Below are 20,274 nucleotides of genomic sequence, written 5' to 3' on the forward strand. Positions count from 1 at the left end.
CCTCCCTCAACCTATCACAGGGTCCAAGCTAGTGAATTTTTAAGTTGCAGGGTTTCCCAACCCAAGGTCAATGCATTAGGGTCTATAGTATAATATTACAGCTGTCAGTGAAAGTCTGTATCCAAAAAAGTCAATATAATATTTGTCTTAACGGTGTTATTACTTTCATGTTAGCTTTGTATGCAAGAACATAAAGATTGGTTTGAACATCACTTCCCAATCTCTTGGCATTTAACATTTATCCACACTTCCAGTTTGTGCACCCCAGTTCCCCCTTGTTTCCCCATATGCTCTATCCATAATACAGGTTTCACCTGTATGCCCAAGAATGGCGCGCCTGGAATGGTAAATAAGTGGTAATCACGTAGCTTAGAGCAATCTCTCCATCTGATATAATCACAAACAACACTATGTTCAGGATCCAGTAAAATCTTTAATTCAGAACCACATATACAGACATTATCTGAAACACATACCCCTATTACAATTTAAATAGTGTGAGATCAATCTCAATAACACTGGGTGCAATACATCTTCTACAAACTTCAATGCTCTATTTGAGATGGCAGAATGAAAGCCAAAATTTCAATCGACGTTTTGTTCACACTTGGGAAAAACAGATTTATGTACACACAAAAACTGAAGCAATTCCAATAATACAGATTTTCTGGCAATTTCCCTCAGCCAGATGCAGCAAACATTTAATGGAGAGAAACTACTAAATGAAGCAGTTTCAGACACATGCAAGAACAATGGATTATTTCCCTTCAGTACAACTTGTACATCTATTTTCAACGTGGTGTGTGACTCAATCCAGAAACTTTATGCATAGCATTTAGTCCAAGAATCTCCGGTTTTGATTAGCACCAAACAAATTTACACGGATTTCTGGCATCATCTGAAATATACAAAAAGGTGAAGCTGATTTATGCATTATTACAATTGCAACCCAATCAAACATTATCCTATAAAGTTTAAGAAAGCTCCATAACAATTCACTTTGAAACCACTGCTTTCCCTAATCTTCCACTCAAATTGGAACAACACTGCCTGGATTTCAGTCACAACACAAGGCATGGACAAAAAAAAACAGAAAAGTGGAGCAAGACTGAAGCAGGAACTGCACAAGTACCAAATAAGGATCAGGACAGGGGAAGGGACACATTTACTCAATGCAGTGATTTAAAAAAAAAAAAATCTACTTGAAGTAAGTGATTTGTTGATATTCCACCCCAACTAAAAAATAGCTTTATAAACCATTCCTTACTTGCTGTGCAATGAGCTCCAATCTACTCTCCAAAGTATTGGACACCTTGATTTTCCCAGAAGAATTATACATTTCAATACCTCCAGCACTGTTTGGAAAAAAATGTTTAATTAACAACCTTATTTCATGTTTATGTACATATATTATCAGTTGATTATTACACAAAAATGCAGTGGTAACTTTCATTACTAAAGGCTATTCACACTGATTTGACTGGGAAAAAGCTTTGGTGCTAAACAGCCAATGAAGAGTGGAGGAACAGAAATATTTTCAAAGTACAGGCAGTCCCTGAGTTACGAACGTCCGACTTACAAACTCGTACTTACAAACAGCTTGCGTATATTAAAACTTCATCGGCTCGAGGAGGAGAACGCCATCCGCCATTTTAAGTCGGACCACCTTGCCGTTAACACTGTTGAATGTGTAACCTTGTATTTGGCTTAAATTTTTCTTAGCAAGATTCACCCTGACCCCCCCCCCCCCTTTCCAGTCAGCACCGCCCCCACTTGTCCATTTTAACCTGTCTCAGTGCAGCTGGACTTTAGGACCCGGGGGAGCTCGGGTCAGGACCCGCCACCTGCAGCTGCTGCTGAATCCGCAGTGTTTCTGCTCCGTTGATGGAAGACGATCACAATTGAAAATAAAGTGGAAATAATAAAGCGATCAGAAAGAGGTGAAACGCCATTGTTCATTAGAAAAGCGTTAGGCTACAGTCGGTGAATGATCGGAATAATTTTAAAGGATAAAGTGAGAATAATGGAGCATGTGAAAAGCCCTGCCCCAATGGAAGCTACAATTATTACTAAGCAACATAGTGGTTAATTATTGAAATGCATACGTTTCTTAAGTGTTTTACATGCATAGAAAGGTAAAATATATATATACCAAGACAAACTTTTGACTAACTGATGCTAAATAATACCGGATGTACTTGTTCGGACTTCAAATCCGATTTAAAGACAAACTTAGCAACGGATCTCATTCATAACTCAGGGACTGGCTGTACAACTCATCCAGAAAAAAAAATTATGTCAAACAAATTGCCAACTCTCCCAAATGTACTCTGCTACTTCAATGACCACTAGTATCACTTTAGTTATTGTCCTCCAGGTTTCTTGTTAGGGAAGTTATAGTAAATACCTATTAAACTAAAGCATGGCTTCTCTCTCTAAAATGTTTCCTGAGTATGCTTTATCCCTGCTAATCAAGGGATGATCATCTGCTTTGCTGTTTTAAACTCTGACAGATCGAAATTATCTTAAAACTTTTGTACAAAGATATTAATCATAATTCTTTTACTTGTACCACTTGGAAAGATTTTCAGAAACTGTACCAAAATCCACAGCTAAATAAACTTTCAAAAATAGCCTTTGAATTTTATGTGCAAGCCACAAAATTGCTCTATTTCCTAAGTAAAAGATTTCAAACTAAATGAGTAACTTTCTTAAATGATTAATAACACTGAATTACAAGGCTAATATATACTGCGCCAGTAAATTCCAATTGAGATCATACAACTTGTTGTGAAGTACTGATGCAGAGCAGTTTACATTTGGAAGTCCAAGGCAAACTTCATACTGGAATGCAAGTGATATTTACATGTTGCCTACATAGGACTTGAACAAGACATAATTGGTTAAAGATTCAAAAAAAAAAAGGATGAAGAATCTGAAAAACCAAATGCAAAATAATCTTTTTAATATTTCATTATCAAATGATAAAGGGGATAGATATTGAATCAAGATTAGTGCACAAATTTTAGAATACAATTTATAAAAACACTACACTTTAATAAAATAAACCAAGCCAGTCTCTGCAAAAGGGAAAATGTTGATGCTTACATGTCTTCTGGGAGAAAGTTTTCCTGGTCAATGTGAATTTCAATGTCCTTATTTACGCTTTTCTTGTAAATGGGAACATTCCTGCTGATAGAAGCCTGTTTGAAATTAAACAAATTAATATTTTTATCACTATTCAACTTGAAATAGATGGTATTACAGCCACTTCACTCAAAGATGGAAGCAGAGTTAGTTATTTTTATTACAATACAAATACTGGAATATGGAAAAAGATAACACAATGCAGCATTCTGTCCATGTTACACTATTATTTTGGAAATGTTATTAAGTACACAAACAGCACATCAGCATGCTCTTAATTGCCATTCCTGTGGGAAATGCTAAATGGCTCATCTCAAGCCATTTCATTGGCAATTTACAAGTTGAATCTAATGCAGCTTTACAAAAGCTATATACACCTCCATTTTACAGTAAGTGACTTTAAAATTTCATTGCCTTCAAAACAATCACCAATTCATCACGATTCACTAAAACACTATGCAGTTTTGAAAGCTGTGGGGTTGTTGGGGAAAAAGTGTATCCTGGAAAGAGAAAATTGAAGGTTACTCATGAACTTCAAATCAAATGGGAAGCACCCAGCTAAATATTTAATAAAAGACAAGGCAAAATGGACAAGCCAAGTAGAAACTCAGCTTTCTTAAAGCATTTCACAATAATACAGGACAGATGGGCATTCAAAGCATTTTAATTACAATCACAGATAAATAACCTCATTGTGAAAGTCTTGAATAAAGCATTTGCTTCATTACCTTAACCAACTCAACATCTTGTTTGCGGCAACGAATAATCACCACAGGTTCCAAGAGTTGGTAAAAACCCTACAACAGAAGAAGTTGTATTTTTCATCATCAATTTCTGGGGCCACATTTTTCATTACATATGAACATGGTAAACTCAAATTGACAATAACTTTTAGAAGATTATATAATGTAAACTATTCACTTCAAAACAGGATGTTCTGAAGATTATTTCCTAACAATAACGAAGCATTACTTTCAAGTTTGGGGCCTTTCCAAGTTTTTAAGTCCATAGAGACAAACTATGAATACATTCATTTATCTAATCCTCCTCTCCTTTCCCTAGCTGCAAGAGAAACCAATCATGTTAACATGACATCAAATGTGACAGGGAAGGTACTGTACGTTATGCAGCCAAGTACAAAAACACTAACCCATTGTCTAATTTGTCATGCTGTTTTTACCTGCAGTACAAGTCCATCCAGAAGACTCCGATATTTGGTAGAATCTTTTGCTACTCTGCTCAGTCTCTGTCTGGCTTCATTCAACAGACCCTGGAAACCAAAACACAGCATCCATTAAGGAAATACAAAACATGGAAAAATTAGCAAATAGAGAAAACTCAAATAGTTGCAAATACTAGCTGGTGCTATTTCACAAGGCCAGTGTGGGATCTGGGATATATCAAATCCAAAAGCCTATTCCAGTTGACCACTGGTGATAATTGGTGTTCCACCAGGGTCAGTATTGGGACCACTTCTTTCCACATAATAGGGTTGTATCTAGCCCAGTTTAGATAATGGAATTGATGGCATCATGATCAAGTTTGCAGACAATACCAAAGGTAGGTGGAGGGGCACAATGATGAGGAAGCAGAATCTGCAGAAGGACTCTGACAGACTGGGAGAATGGGCAAAGCGGCAGATGGCATTAACGTAGGGAAGTGTATGGTCACACACTGTGGTAGAAGGAATAAAGGTGTATGCTATTTTCTAAATGGGGAGAAAATTCAAAACTTGAGATGCAAAGGGCATTGAGAGTCCTTGTGCAGGATTTCCCAAAGGTTACCTTAGAGGTTGAGTAGGTGGTAAGGAAGGCAAATGCAATGTTGAAATTCATTTCGAGAGAACTAGAATACAAGAGCAAGAATGTAATGCTGAGGCTTTACAAGGCATAGGTCAAACCACATTTGGAGTATTTAGTAATTTTGGGCCCCTTATCCAAGAGAAAAAAAATAAATGTGCTGAAATTGGAGAGGGCCCAGAGGTTCATGGGAATGATTCTGAGATTGAAAAGGTTAACATACAATGAGTGTTTGTTGGCTCTGAGCCATATTCATTGTTCAGAAAACTAAGGGGGGGAAATCTCATTAAAACCTATCAATATTGAAAGGCCTAGACAGAGAAGACAGAGAGGGGATATTTCCTATAGTGAAGGAGTTAAGAGCCAGAAGGTACAGCTTCAGTCTGGAGGGGCATCCATTTAGAACACGAGAAAGGATTTCTTAACCAGAGGGTGGTGAATCTGTGGAATTCATTGCCACAGATGGCTGTGGAGGACATGTTATTGAGTATAATTAAAGCAGAGATTGATAGGTTTATGGTTAGTCAGTGGGTCAGGAAGAAGGCAGAAGAATGGTGTTGAGAAGGATAATAATCAGCTATAATGGAATGGAGGACTAGGCCTGATGGGCCAAGTGGCCTCATTCTGCTTCAATGTTCCTTATGGTCAAACAGGGTGCAAATTTAAATGCAAACATGAACAGGTAAAACACAAAAATCTCAAATATTGATGGGTACCTTATTGTGAAGGCTATAAAGATATACATCTTTAAAGGTGCACATTCATTAACTGTAATTTAATATTTTTACAAGATAATGCCAAGGCCACACCCAGAGTACCACACACAGATCTGGTTACCCTGTTGTAAATATGTCATCAAGTGGGAAAGAGAGGAAAGAAAATTTACAAGAAAGTTGCCAAGTTATAGGGAGAGGTTGAGTGGGGCAAGACCATTTATTGGAATGCAGGAGGCTGAGAAGGACCCCAGGTGTAGAAAATCATGAAGGACACAGATCAGGTGAATGCAGAATCTTATTCCCAGAAAAAGGAATCAAAGACTACTGGGCATAGGTTTAAGGAGAGGGGGAAAGACTTAATAGGGACTTAGAGTGGAAAGAGCTACCAGAAGAAGCAGTTGGCTAGATACATTAAAACATTTGAAAGACACTTGGTCAGGTACACGGATGGGAGGTTTAGATGGGTTAGGGGCAAAACACAAGAAAATGGGGCATGCACAGATGGGCATCTTGGTCAGCCGTTTCCATCAGTTATTACTGTCTAAACGACTGAAAGCCATTTGCCTCTGATGTCATCATTTGCACAATTTTAACTGTTTTTGGAACACACTGGCTCAATAGCTACGACAGGTGATTGATAAGTTCTTGGCCTAAGGTAGGCGTCAATTTCAGAAAACCTAGCACATTTATCTTTCAACGTAGTCCCCCCCTACATTTATACATTTAGCCCAGCGGTCATGAAGAACAAGGATCTTGGACCTCCAGAAAGTGTCCACAGATGGGTAATTGATAAGTTCGTGGCCTAAGGTAGGAGGAGATGAGTTATACAGCTCTTGTTACATGCACGTGCAGGTCAACTCTAAGTGATTATGCAGAAAGTTTGAAGTTAATAACTCACCAGGGGTGTTTGATGAGTTGTAGCCTAAGGTAGAAGGAGATGAACTGTTTGGCAAAAGCATTTCAACCCAAGATCAAGAGCCGAATTCACAGAATCTTAATTTGTAGGCAAAGGGAACAGCAGCCAATTCTTTTCAGTCCATCCATTTGAAATGGAACACACACACACAAAATGGGAGATGGTAGAAGCAAACAAAATAACAATGTATAAGGAACACTAGACAGACATGAGCAGGAAATTGAAGGATACAGACCACAAAAAAGTAGATAGAATTAGTTAAATGGTCAGTGTAGAAATGATAGACCAAAGGATCTTTTCCTGCTCTGTTATAACTATATTCTCTGATGTTAATACCCATGCAATAATTCAGTTTTTGTACATGTTATTAGTCTTACCGAAATCAGATCATCTCTGGCTTTGAGAACTTTCAATCTAGCCTGGTTCAATAAATTGGACATTTGACTGAAGCAAAAGAAAAACAAAGTCACTTCCATATCCAACAAGAATCTGAACAAATTACATTGTGAGATATCCAGTGTAGTAACTGTAGCAATCAAAATAAGTATGGTTACCTTTATACTCTGAATGGTTTTGAACATAAAAAACTGAATGTGAATCAAGAAACAATGGAAAAAGTCACCATTAAATACTTTACATGGTATTTACATTTTCTTCTGCTGCTCAATTTGCTTTTCCTTTTTCTCATAATACTCCATGATCTTCAACCTTTGAGTCTGTACAAGCCGACCCTTCTCAATGTTAAATTCTTCTTCTGCCTGCACACAGATTCAAAACATCTTCAATATCAAGACGATATCAGACTGATGATCATAAACAAGAAATTCTGCAGATGTTGGCAATCCAAAGCAGCACACACTCGATGCTGGACGAGTTAGCAGGTCAGGCAGCATGATTGAAAAGAATAAATGATTGACATTTTAGGCCAAGACCCTCCTCAGGACTAGAAGGATAGTTTATGTCAATCATTTATTCATTTCCATCGATTCTGCCTGACCTGATGAGTTTGCAGCATTTGTGCGTGAGACTGATTATCAGTTGTATAAACATGTTCTTCTGAATACGCTCCACAAAACATTTTAAAACGCACATACTTGTAAATAGATAGTAATCGTGAAGGAGTGTTGCTTCAGTATCCATACTCCTTGTATCTAGTTTCCTAGAATATACCACAGCAGTCTGTTCACAGGGTCATTGAAGTCCAATCAATTTTCATTTTTCTAACATTCCTCTTTGTGAAAGACAACTACAGATATTGATATACATTTAAAGGACAAACTACTTAACTTACTAGTAAATTTAGGCACTGCAAAATTCACTTCATCTTCCTCCTGCTGCTGGACATTCACAATGTATTCAATTGTGATCCAAAGATCACAGCATTTACTCCCCATCTTGTTACCCAGAAAGACAGGCACACCAACTTCTGCAATCAAAGTGTTTCATGTTCCCAAAAATCTAGGTCAGATGGCCACCAACAACACAGCAAAATGGAGTGCACCAGTCCTTACTTCTGAAACAGTACCACAGCAAGTATTGTCTGCAATAGAGACCCGAAAGGTGTGTAACCAGGACAAAATATCAGGCATTTTATCGCCCATCATCAGAACCAAAGATGCAGAAAAAGGGAGTTGGGAAACCAGAGACTTCCAGTGTAGCATTCTAGTGAGTACACAAGGTGAGGGGGAAAGAGTGAAATGTAGATTCCTCCAAGATTCAGATTCCTGATGCATCAGGAATTATTCTAGGTAGGATGGAACTATACAACCAGACCAATGAATAGATTAATTGAAGAAAACGTCGAAGGTTTCAAAGATGCATTTAATGTCAGACAAATGTATGCAGTATACATCTTGAAATGTGCTTTTTCTTCACAACCATCCACAAAAGCAGAAATGCCCCAAAGAATTACTGACAGTTAAGTGTTAGCACCCCAAAGCACCCCCCACAACATGTAAGCAGCAGCAAAGCAACTATCCCCCTCCCCCCACTAGCAAAAAAAATAGCATCGGCACCCCCCTCCACCAAGCACTCAAGTGTGCAGCAAAGCATCAATAAAGACACAGACTTGCAGTACCCCAAAGATTAATTGTTTAATGTGTCTCCATTTCACAATGAGAGGGGAGACACACCAAACAATTCGCTGACTTATGATGTTAAGTGATAAAATACATAATGAATTAAATCAAAAGTGTATTAATCACTGGTACCTTTCATCGTCATTTAAATTGGCATTCAGGATATTTGTTATATGGGAACAGGCTACGTTTGATGTAGAAATATACAAGGGCTTGAATAAATATCACAGTAAACATGTCCTAGAGCTTGGTGATCACATCATGACAGAATTTAGCATCCAGTTTAAATGCTAGGTCAGAAGTAACTTAAACTTGGGGGATTCTGAGGAATGAATTCATTGAAGTGAACTGGGTCTGTTGATGAGCACAACAGACAAGCAGTGACAGACATGATTACGGTCTTACAGAAAAGCAAATCTAACAAAGAGGAAAAATTTTAAATGAGGAATGCAAGGAAGTGAACCAAACAAAAAAAGCTTAAGAATAAGCTGAAAAAGAAAGTAGCAAGTGGTTGTTGCAAGCCCAAAGACTACAATGAACTCAGAGTCCAGAGTGAAAAAAAATCACTAAAAATAAACAGACCAAAAATAAAAACTGAAAATAAGAGCTACAAAGAATGTACAAACCCCATTTCCAGAAAAATGCAATAAAAACAAAAATCTTTGAAATGTTAATTCATGTGAACCTTTATTTAACTGACAAAAGTACAAAGAATAGATTTTCAATAGTTTTACTGACCAACTTAATTGTATTTTGTAAATATTCACAAATTTAGAATTTGATGGCTGCAACACACTCAACAAAAGTTGGGACAGAGTTAAAATAAGATTGAAAAGTGCACAGAATATTCAAGTAACACCAGTTTGGAAGACTCCACATTAAGCAGGCTAATTGGTAGCAGGTGAGGTATCATGACTGGGTATAAAAGTAGAGTCCATCAAAGGCTCAGTCTTTGCAAGCAAAGATGGGTCGTGGCTCATCCCTTTGTGCCAAAATTCGAGAGAGAATAGTTAGTCAGTTCAAAAGATACATTTCCCAATGCAAGATTGCAGAGAATTCAGAGACATCTCAGTGCGTAAAGGGCAAGGTCAGAAACCACTGTTGAATGCGCGTGATCTTCGAGCCCTCAGGCGGCACTGCCTAAAAAACCGTCATGCTACTGTGACAATTATAGCCACCTGGGCTTGGGAGTACTTCGGAAAACCATTGTCACTTAACACAGTCCGTCGCTGCATCCAGAAATGCAACTTGAAACTGTATTACGCATACATCAACTCTATGCAGGAATGTCGGCGAGTTCTCTGGGCCTGAGCTCATCTCAGATGGACCGAAAGACTGTGGAACCGTGTGCTGTGGTCAGATGAGTCCACATTTCAGCTAGTTTTCGGAAAAAACGGGCGTCGAGTTCTCTGTGCCAAAGATGAAAACGACCATCCTGATTGTTATCAGCGAAAGGTACAAAAGCCAGCATCTGTGATGGTATGGGGGTGCATCAGTGCCCTCGGCATGGGTGAGTTGCATGTATGTGAAGGTACCATTGACTCTGAGGCGTATATTAGGATTTTAGAGAGACATATGTTGCCATCAAGGCGACATATCTTCCTGGGATGCCCATGCTTATTTCAGCAGGACAATGCCAGACCACATTCTGCACGGGCTACAACAGCGTGGCTTTGTAGACACAGAGTGCGTGTGCTTGACTGGCCTGCTGCCAGTCCAGATCTATCTCCTATTGAAAATGTATGGCGCATCATGAAGAGGAGAATCAGATAACGGAGACCATGGACTGTTGAGCAGCTGAAGTCTTATATCAAGCAAGAATGGACAAAATTTCCAATTGCAAATCTACTACAATTAGTATCCTCAGTTCCAAAACGATTAAGAAGTGTTATTAAAAGGAAAGGTGATGTAACACAATGGTAAACATGCCTCTGTCCCAACTTTTGTTGAGTGTGTTGCATCATCAAATTCTAAATTTGTGTATATTTACAAAATACAATCAAGTTGGTCAGTAAAACTATTGCAAATCTTTTCTTTGTACTTTTGTCAGTTAAATAAATGTTCACGTGAATTAGCATATCACAGATTTTTGTTTCTATTGCATTTTGGAAAATATCCCAACTTTTCTGGAAATGGGGTTTGTAGTTGGAGAAGGACGCTGGAGAATAAGAATATGCCAGAGAAGTCAAAACAAATTCATTGCATTAGCTTTATGGTACATATTACTATAAACCTTTGTATTATTACTTCACTTCCAGAGAGATAGTGACAAACTGGAAAATTGTCCATGTGATACCCAAATGTGGCAACCATAGACTAGTCAGCCAAACACCTATTATTACTGGAAAAATGGTTCCCACTTGCTATGTACAAGGCTAGAGGACATAATCATAGCTTCAAGCACCCATTTAAGGTGAGATGAGAAAGAATTACTTCTCTCCAGTTATAACCATTTTGAATTCCTTCCTTGGAAAGATAAAGATCAAATTCTTAATTTCTTTAGGAGGGGGGAGTAAAACAGGGTACTAAAGACTAGATATCAACAGTGAATACTACAATCTATTATCAAGTAGTAATAAATCACTAGACCCAAGGGTTAGGGAGAGAGGGAGACAGGACAGGAAAGTTGGATCAATTATGAAAACACCGATTGGTTAAGCTGCATGGTCTACTGTGGTTCTGACTTCATAGGGATTTTCCCATGGAATTGTTTCAGTGAGGCACAGGGGGCAAAACATATTTTAGGGCATTAGTAAACCAACTGAGTTTACAATCAAAAAGCTTCATGCTAATTTTTCAGCTGAAATTAAAACATAATTCATTGTTCTTAAAACATAATTCTTAAATATCTTTGGTAGGATTTGAATTCTATTCACCAGAATAATCTAAAATGCAGCTTAGAATTGTCTGTGTGCATAAATTGGTAATCCACTAGATTTTACGTTTTACTTCAAGCATAAAACAAATGCCAAAAAGTCCATTGTGGCTTTGTTATTCAACACCAGTATGGCCATGTTTCTTAGCAAATTGGAAGAACATTCCTTGCTCATTATTTGGATCATCTGAGTGTTGTGCAAGTTTCTTGGTATCAGTTCCTGCTCTTGTTGCAATAATCCGGCTACAAAACACTAAATGAGGAAGGGCCAAGAACCAAAGTAGGACAATGAGGCAAGCGGGCATCATCTGCTACATTTATAGAAATTAAGAATATTTGGAATTAAATTAACAAATAAATGTGCAGAGCATACAAAAATTCTGAACAATGAAGGGAGTGGGAACCTGTTTCCTCCGTGTTGTAGTGCAATTATAGATATCTCTAACATACTTTAGGAGCAGAATTAACAGGTACAGTAAAGAATAGGCAATTAATACATTTTAACTGCAGATTCAACTTCAAAGTGGCTACTCATCAGTAACAGATTAACTTTTTAATAGCATGAAACATAGAAGCAAAACCTACAGCACAGTACAGGCCTTTTGGCCCACAATGCTGTGCTGAACATGCACTTCCATTAGAAATTACCTAGGGTTACCCATTGCCCTCTACTTTTCTCAGCTGCATATACCTATCCAGGAGGTATCTTAAAAGACCCTGTCATATCTGCCTCCACCACCATCGCCAGCAGCCAATTCCACTCACTCACCACTCTTTTGCATAAAAAAAACTTATCCCTGACATCTTCTCTGTACCTACTTCCAAGCACCTTAGAACTGTGCCCTCTCATGTCAGCCATTTTAGCCCTGGGAAAAAGCCTCTGACTATCCACATGACCAATGCCTCTCATCATGTTATACACCTCTATCAGGTCACCTCTCATCCTCCGCCACTGCAAAGAGAAAGGGCCAAGTTCGCTCAACCTATTCTCATAAGGCATGTTCCCCAATCCAGGCAACATCCTTGCAAATCTCCTCTGCACCCTTTCTATGGCTTCCACATCCTTCCTGTAGTGAGGCGACCAGAACTGAGCACAGTACTCCATGTGGGGTCTGACCAGGGTCCTATATAGCCCTAACATTACACCTCTGCTCTTAAACTCAATCTCACAGTTGATAAAGGCCAAAGTGATGGAAAACTAAATTGGTAAAATCCAGTTACAATTTTGTTGTCTACAGAAGACAACCAATAATTACCAGGATTAGACAAAGAAGGTAGCAGGCAGGCTGGTTACTGTCTAGCACAAATCCGTAGGTTATATAAAGATCCCATTGATTTAAAGTTAGAAAATTTAACCCCATTATTGAAGAAATGAAGGAGAGGGAGAAAAAAAAGGTTCTAAAGAATAGCTGCCTTGATAGCAACAGTGAAAATACTACAATCTGTTATCAAGGAATAATAAATCACTAGAAACTAGTCAAACCAGAATCAGTCAACATAATTTATGAAAGGGAAATGTGTTTGATTAACCTGTTAATGATCACAACCAGAATAATCACAGAAGGAACTAATGGACATGGTGCTCTTAGGCTTTGAGATAAAAAAAATGCCAAATGGTACCTTTAACAAAAAAAACATGGGATTGAGGACAGTATGCTTGTATGGACCGAGGTCTACTCAACAGAAATACACAAGAATACACATGTCACTTTCAGCAGGAATGGTGGTGGGTGGGTTGGGTGTTGTGACAAGTGGATAACAAAGTTTGGCACAGGGACAATAGCTATTCATAAACAAAAGATTTCTATAGATGCCAGAAATCCAAAGTAACTGACAAAATGCTGGAGGAACTCAGCAGGTCAGAAGTATCTATGGACAGGAATAAAGAGTCAACGTCAGAATGAAGGTTCTCAGCCTAAAACGTTGACTATTTCTCGCCATAGGTGCTCACACACACAAATAGCTGTTCACAACATCAAAGGATCCCACCCACCTTGCTCATGGACTGCCTATCCCTGTAAGGGAGGAGGCCATGCAGCATCGACGCCAGGGCCACGAGACTCAAAAAAAGTTACCTTCCCCAAGCAAATAAGCTGTTTGGCACCTCCACCCACTAACGCACCCCACCACGTTACCATTTGTCAGTCATCTTATATACAGACACTCATGTACCTAGCTTCACTTCATACTCATACAACCTATACATGATCTATCTTAAGTATTTATATATATTTTATTATTGTGTTCTATCTTATTGTATTTTATTTTGCCGCATTCAATCTGGAGTAACAATTATTTCATTTTCCTTTACACTTGTGTACTGGAAATGACACCAAACACTCCTGAATCACAAGTTGTTATGATGATTTGCATGATACAACCAAATGTGCACTGAGTCACCAAGTTTACTGATGATACCTTGCAGAGTACAAACATAGTACGCAAATAGGCAAAGGGCATGGTAGATGGTGGCCAAAGCATTTATTTGAAGATACAGCAGACCTTTCCTCCTAACATACCCATGCCACCCAATTACACTGACGTGACCAATTAACCCACTAACCCATACAGCTTTGGAATGTGGGAGGAAACCGGAGCACCCAGAGAAAATCCACGTAGTCACAGAGAGAACAAGTTACTTGTAGACAGCAAGAGAATTGAAGCCAGGTTGCTGGCACTGTAATAGTGTACTAACTGCCAAGGCAAATTGCAGGAAGATTCAAATAAAAGGAAATAAAGCTTACTGAAATTATTCACACCTTGGCAAGACTATATCTATACGATAAGCTTGTCTCCATACCCAAGAAAGAATATCCTTGTAGTCGGAGTGTAGCAAAAGCTGACTACATTCCAGAGATTATCCCATGAAGTCAGAACAAGCAGAAAGGGGAATATATTGTCAGGTCTTTAGAAGTGTGAAGGGATGTCTGAAACAAAATTCTAATGGGAGATGACAAATTAGAAGGGCAGTGATCCTTCACCCTGGATGGCTAGAACCAGGGTAGGGGGAGAAAGAGTCAGCTGAATCTTTGGAATTCCCTATCCAGTTGCTGAGGATACTCAAGGTAGACAGGTTTTTTTTTAATATTAAGGCAATCACGGGATAATGGGGCTACTACCCAAAAGTGATGTGATGGCAGAAGAGCCCCATTGAGCTAAATAATCTTCACTAAGTCAGAAATAAAGAAAACACCTCACCTTTGCATCAATTTCTTCGGCCTTTTCATTTGCCTCCTGCTCAATGAAGGCCATCATATGTTTTATCTATAAAACAAGCAGAAAAGCACACATCATTGCTGCTATATATTATTATGTATTTTTAATACTACATAATCTTAACTTCTCTTGATCTCTTTACACACATCTTATATCCTATAAAGCAATCAGCACCTTTCTCAAAAAGTTTTAATTGATGGAATCTAATGCAGAATTGAGGTCAAGTTATAATACACGGCAGGTGTGCTTAAAAATAGACTAGATACAGCAGCATTGAACAAAGGACCTTTTCCCATACGAGAGAAGTCCATTTACTGGAGACTATAAAATGTATATTTATAACACAAATTTAAATGATGTTAAAACATGTCACGTTGCCTATGCTGCCCTTAGTACAAAATAATACAGAAAGGACTAGTTCTCTGGCTTCTGATTGAATGAATTCTACCAGAATTTACTACAAGAACTTTGGGAAATTTACAGAACAAAGAGAATGAAAAGTTCTCCTTCATTTACCCAACAGAAAAGGGGAAAAAATAGAACCAAATCATTTGGTTAAGCCAACGATTTGAGGAAGGACTGGAGCAGGCTTGGTTTTAACAGGTTTAGTCCTGGATGTTAACACATCAAATGACCAGTCTTGGGCCCAACAAATATGTAATCATAAGGAAAGCACAGCAGCATCTGTTTTTAGGTTCAGTTTGTTATCGAATACTCTTAAACTTCCACAGGTGTACATTTGAAAGTACCCTGATTGGTTGTATTACGGTCTGATACAGCAACTTAAAGATTCAAGAATACAACTAGAGAGTAGTGGACTCCACCCAATCTGACAGGCAGATTGGTAGTACCTGTATCGACAAGAAGTACGACCTCCAAGAGGCAACATCTATTAAAAGATCCCCACCATCCAGGTCATACCATCTTTTCACAGCTACCAGTCGCCAGAGCCTGAAGCTCGATACCACCACTTTCAAAAACAGCTACTTCCCTTCAACCATCCAGTTCTTAAACCAATTGACACAACCCTAATCAGAGTTTAGCATTACTATGACCACATTGCACCAAAATGGAATTTTTGTGATTGCGTTTTCTTGTAAAAAAAAATGTATAATTTATGTTTGACTCATGAATGCATGTGCCTGTAACACTACTGGAAGTAAGTTTGCTTGCATCTGTGCATAAACACACTTGTACATATGACAGTAAGCGCAAATTCTGAAAGCCCTAAACTCCTGCATCTCAAATGCCATTTGGCCTGGTGAGAGCACCTAATCCACCCCTCTTCTTTTCAGCTCTTGCTTTGCCTCAACTCTACATAAAAAATACAAAAGCAAACCTTAAGATGTAAGAAAATGAATGTTACGAGGTTTTCTGCATTTACCGATATGTTTTGGACTATGGACTTTTTTCCCCCTCCCAGTCTTACTTTTTACTATTCTCTGTGTTTTAACCTGTTCTATCTCTTTTGTGCAAGGAGAGGGATTTGAGGGTCGATGCTCTAGTGGCGTTTTGTACGGGCAAGGGGGGAGGGTCTTGGGATCAACGTTTCTGTTGCATTTTTGTTAATTTTTTGCGTGGAGAGAGGGGTAGTTGAGGACCGATGTTTTTGTTGCATTTCATGCAGGGGAGGTGGGTTTGGGGATTGACAATCGTGGTGCCGTCTTTTTGTGTGTGTGGGGGTGCTGTTTCTCTCTGAACTGACTTCCATGGTTTATCGGCCATCTGGTGAAGAATTTCAGAGTTGTACTTTGCACATACTTGGAAAATAAATGAACCTTTGAAATATCCTCCTGTAATTGATGACCAAGGGTGTTAAGTTAATTGGATACTTCCATCCAGCAGCCAAGACAGAAGTGGGCTGTATCTTTGCTGTATTATTCTTTGACCCCATGAATTCCAAACAACACTGTACTGTTAAAATCAGAATCAAACCAGACATGCGGATAGTCATTACAAGCTTACAAAACAATTATTCTATAGTGTCTTTTGTGGCACGGAATCAGATTTGGTAATATTAGTAGCCATTTGTATTGCTGTGTCATGAATTTTATAAAAAAAAGGTTTCATAATGCACACAAGGAACTAGAGCATTATCACAGAAATGTCATGCACCAGCAGGAACCCAAGCACAAATAGTTCCTTCCCACACCAGAACAGACAAGATTCTAACTCCTTCCAACTAGGTGCTCTAGCTCAAACTAGTTTTCAGCTGCAATTCAGTCTTCTTTTGCTTACTGACAACTAGAACGTAGTTGAAATAAAAATATAAAGGAACACTAGGAAGATGCTTTGTTTTTGAACATTCAGTTTTTAAATTACAAAAGCTTGAAAATTAACTAAACTGCATTAAAAGGAATAGCAATGGCATTCACTGAAGTTAAACATTATCTCAACTACTAAAAGAAACAGCCATTTTAACTGCTTAATACAAATACACTGAAGTTCTGCTCAGTTCTATATGCAAGTCAGCCACGGATTCTTGCTTGTTCTTTAACTAACATCAATGAATTTTAAACGCAGTATATTTAAACGACAGGAGTACAAAAGACTTATCAATAAGAGACGGTGAGAAAGACAATGTTGAAGTTGTGTATTTTGCATCCAAAGTTTTTACATTTGGCTTAACTTTGTTATTTCTACATAAAATATTATCAGTCTTCCCACCATATTTCCAGTAGTTAATAAATATATTTCATTGCCATTGTTATCAGGGTTAGATTTCCTTTAGACATCAGAAATTCACATTGGAAATTGATTGCAAACAAGAACTAACATGTAACACTACTCCAAACAAGTGGGACTGCAAAAAGAACAGCACCTTTTATGGATCTGAAAATGTACACATAATAAATTAACTAGCTAAACTTTTTCTTTCCAAAATAATCTCTGTGGAAACGAGCTAAAACTTCATATCACGCTTGTTCATAAAAACCACACAGTCCCTCACAAAAATTAGGGAAAATACATAAAATAGGAAAGCAGATAGAGAGAGAAATGCCTTAACATTTAGTTAACATCGATTATTAATTTGTTCTTGCCCCAGATGGTGGTAGCCCAAGTATTTCCAAAATTCCGTTTGTTTTTGTTCCCACTACTGGGACATTAGTGATATAAGTTTTTTCAAATTATTAATTAACACGAAGTAATGTGATTTTTTAGGATTCCTAAATTACACTATGCACACAAACGTCATTCAATCAATTTATCCCTCCTAGACCTTCCTCCTTATCTTCATCATTACAGATGTTTTCGGATGAAAACAGGGATATGAAGTCACTCATCACACCTTGATGAAAAATAATGACCTTGCTACTTCTTGTCCCAAATAACAGCCAAGTGTCAAAGTTAAAAACAATTTTGACTAACGTGATTCAGTCAATCCCTTCTCCTTCCGCAATCCCCCGACAGCCGCCGCCGAGATCCCTCGGCAAAGCCCCCTTACCTGCTTCTGCACATCGGCGTCGCTGAGTGCCATTGTGGTGGTGGATTTTAGGCGCCGTGGAAGGAGAAAAGCAGAGGCCAAGAGGGAGGAGGGAGACAAACAGCCCTGATCACAGGTCGAAAGGCTCCCCCGGACTGCGCAAGGACTAACGCCAGCCCCGCAGCTTATAATCGGTCACCTGACCCGGCCGCCGCAGGGCGGAAACGCGCAGCGCGCACACGCCCCGAATTTAAAGCGGACGTCTTAGGACCGGGTTTTGCGGTACGTCTTCTTGCGCATGCGCCTCGCCCGCAGAACCACCGTCCCGATTCATGAGCCGGGGATCCGCGGCTGTGCGTCATTGCGCGTGATGACGTCTCTCGCCCAAAGCGTGCTGGGGATTTCGAAACCAAATAGACAGAAATAAATAAATAAATCAGTTCCCTTCATTTTAAAGCAGAAGTTATACTTTTATGTTCTTGCATTAATATTCATACATAACTACTTGCAAACTCATTTTGTTTCTTTCCGCTTTGACCTTTGACCCCCACTGCCTGTGGTAACCATCTAGCAGATGGGAAGACTGATCTCAGTTTTTTTTCTCAGTGGTTGAATATTTTTCATCAGATGTTGTCGGTAGCAGTCTGGGGGTCCTAGAGCTATTTTACTTTTAAATTAAGGCACTGTCTTTTGCCGTGTTGCCCCCTTGTGTTGCAGAATGGGGCGGAGTCAGGCTGCTTCTTTGCCCCCTAAAGATGGCGCGTATCTAAATAAGGCACTGCGCCCAGTGGTTGCAATTATACCAGGTTGTCTCGTTCCCGTGCGTAAGTCTACTCTCGTAACGCGTTTCTTCTAATTGTTAAAGAAAGTAAAGTGCTTGTTGGAAGTTAGCTAGAGTAGTAAGAGAGCCTTCGTTCTATTTTTTTTCATCATTATGGACGGGGCACCATTTATGCAATGAGTTTAAATGGTGTACTGCTATTTTGTATGGTTTCCCAATGTCTCATTTGTATTTGGGACAGTTTTACTGTCACGTTAATTTAAAGACTGGATACTTAATTTTAAAACTGAATTTTTGATCTAATGTTGTATTTAGAGGTTTAATATCGGCTCAATGGTGGAATTGTGTAGAGCTATTGTAAGAACTTTGCAATAACTTCAACCTATTAGTGTATGAACAGACAGCCGTCGCGTTGCTTATGACCTTTTTTTTTCCTGTTGCTGTCAGACATTGGAACTGCACCACATAGGGTCGTTCAACAAAGGACACACTGACTTTGTTGTCATCTGCTGTTTACTTTTTGTCGAAATATGTTAGCGCTTGTCTTAAATTTACAAGTTTTAAAAAGTCGGTGTTCAAACTTGCTTGCACTGTTAATAGCTAGAACTTTCAAGTAGTGTTCCCAAGCTTGCAGGTTAAGATATTACCTAAAAAAATAAACAGCGGTTTTATTCATTGGGGGTGGGGGGGGGAGTAAGAATGTAAGTAACTTTCATTAAATAAGCATCAGTTTGTAAAATGTGTGGTTGTATATATTTTTCTAACAACTTTTTAATGTTCCTTTCTTATCCTAGCTTGTGTGTTTTAATATAGTTGATCACAAAAAGAGTTAAGTGAAAATGGCTACATCCCTTCCAGAAGGTTTTCATTATGAGACGCGATATGTTGTCCTTAGTTATTTAGGACTGGCTTCACGGGAAAATACTCAATTATTGACAGGTAATTTTAGTGATGTGATTAAGAATGCATTTCATAGAACATAACAATTAAATGGCTTAAGCATTTGTTTGAGTTAATTGATAACTATCTAAAATGTGTACTTGCTGTACGTGGCTGAGGTGTTGTTTTGTAATCAATTTTGCACGATATTTTTTGCATTGGAGATTGACTATTAAAGGATCTAATTTTTATTGCTGTGTATTTTTGCTTTAAGGACGAAGTTGACTTAGTTTGGAAAAAGTAACCATGTGCTTATCTTATTTACTGCTGATAGTCTTTAAGCAGTTTTGGAAGCTAAACACCTTGCATGTTGTCTGCAGTCATGCATTGTCTGTCTATTAACTTTCTGCATGGTTTATAATGAATCCTGGCAATGTGTCATT

General features: G+C 38.5%; 2 protein-coding genes across 4 annotated transcripts in view; one reads left to right on the forward strand and one right to left on the reverse strand.

Annotated features, from left to right (window-relative positions):
* Positions 1-413: 413 nt before the first annotated feature.
* On the reverse strand, positions 414-18,381 carry atp6v1e1b (ATPase H+ transporting V1 subunit E1b). Its single transcript, XM_059978197.1, has 9 exons — positions 18,193-18,381; positions 14,730-14,795; positions 7,227-7,336; positions 6,956-7,022; positions 4,328-4,417; positions 3,876-3,944; positions 3,109-3,203; positions 1,268-1,355; positions 414-898 (listed from the first exon to the last, which is right to left on the reverse strand). Exons 1-9 carry the CDS (start codon positions 18,223-18,225, stop codon positions 836-838), a joined length of 681 nt encoding a protein of 226 aa, XP_059834180.1. The 5' UTR covers positions 18,226-18,381; the 3' UTR covers positions 414-835.
* A 476-nt stretch (positions 18,382-18,857) lies between these two features.
* Positions 18,858-20,274, forward strand: part of bcl2l13 (BCL2 like 13) — a 45,525-nt gene continuing 44,108 nt past the window's right edge. The window contains exons 1-2 of one of the 3 annotated variants that reach the window (XM_059978198.1): positions 18,858-18,995; positions 19,747-19,891. In XM_059978198.1, the coding sequence (XP_059834181.1) occupies positions 19,792-19,891 (100 nt within the window). In that variant the 5' untranslated portion in view covers positions 18,858-18,995; positions 19,747-19,791. Of the gene's footprint in view, positions 18,996-19,565; positions 19,587-19,746; positions 19,892-20,274 lie in introns of those variants that run through there. The other 2 variants (XM_059978200.1, XM_059978199.1) reach the window with 2 other exon arrangements.

The sequence above is a fragment of the Hypanus sabinus genome, chromosome 8 (assembly GCF_030144855.1).
Source record: "Hypanus sabinus isolate sHypSab1 chromosome 8, sHypSab1.hap1, whole genome shotgun sequence".
Classification (NCBI taxonomy): Eukaryota; Metazoa; Chordata; class Chondrichthyes; order Myliobatiformes; family Dasyatidae; genus Hypanus; species Hypanus sabinus.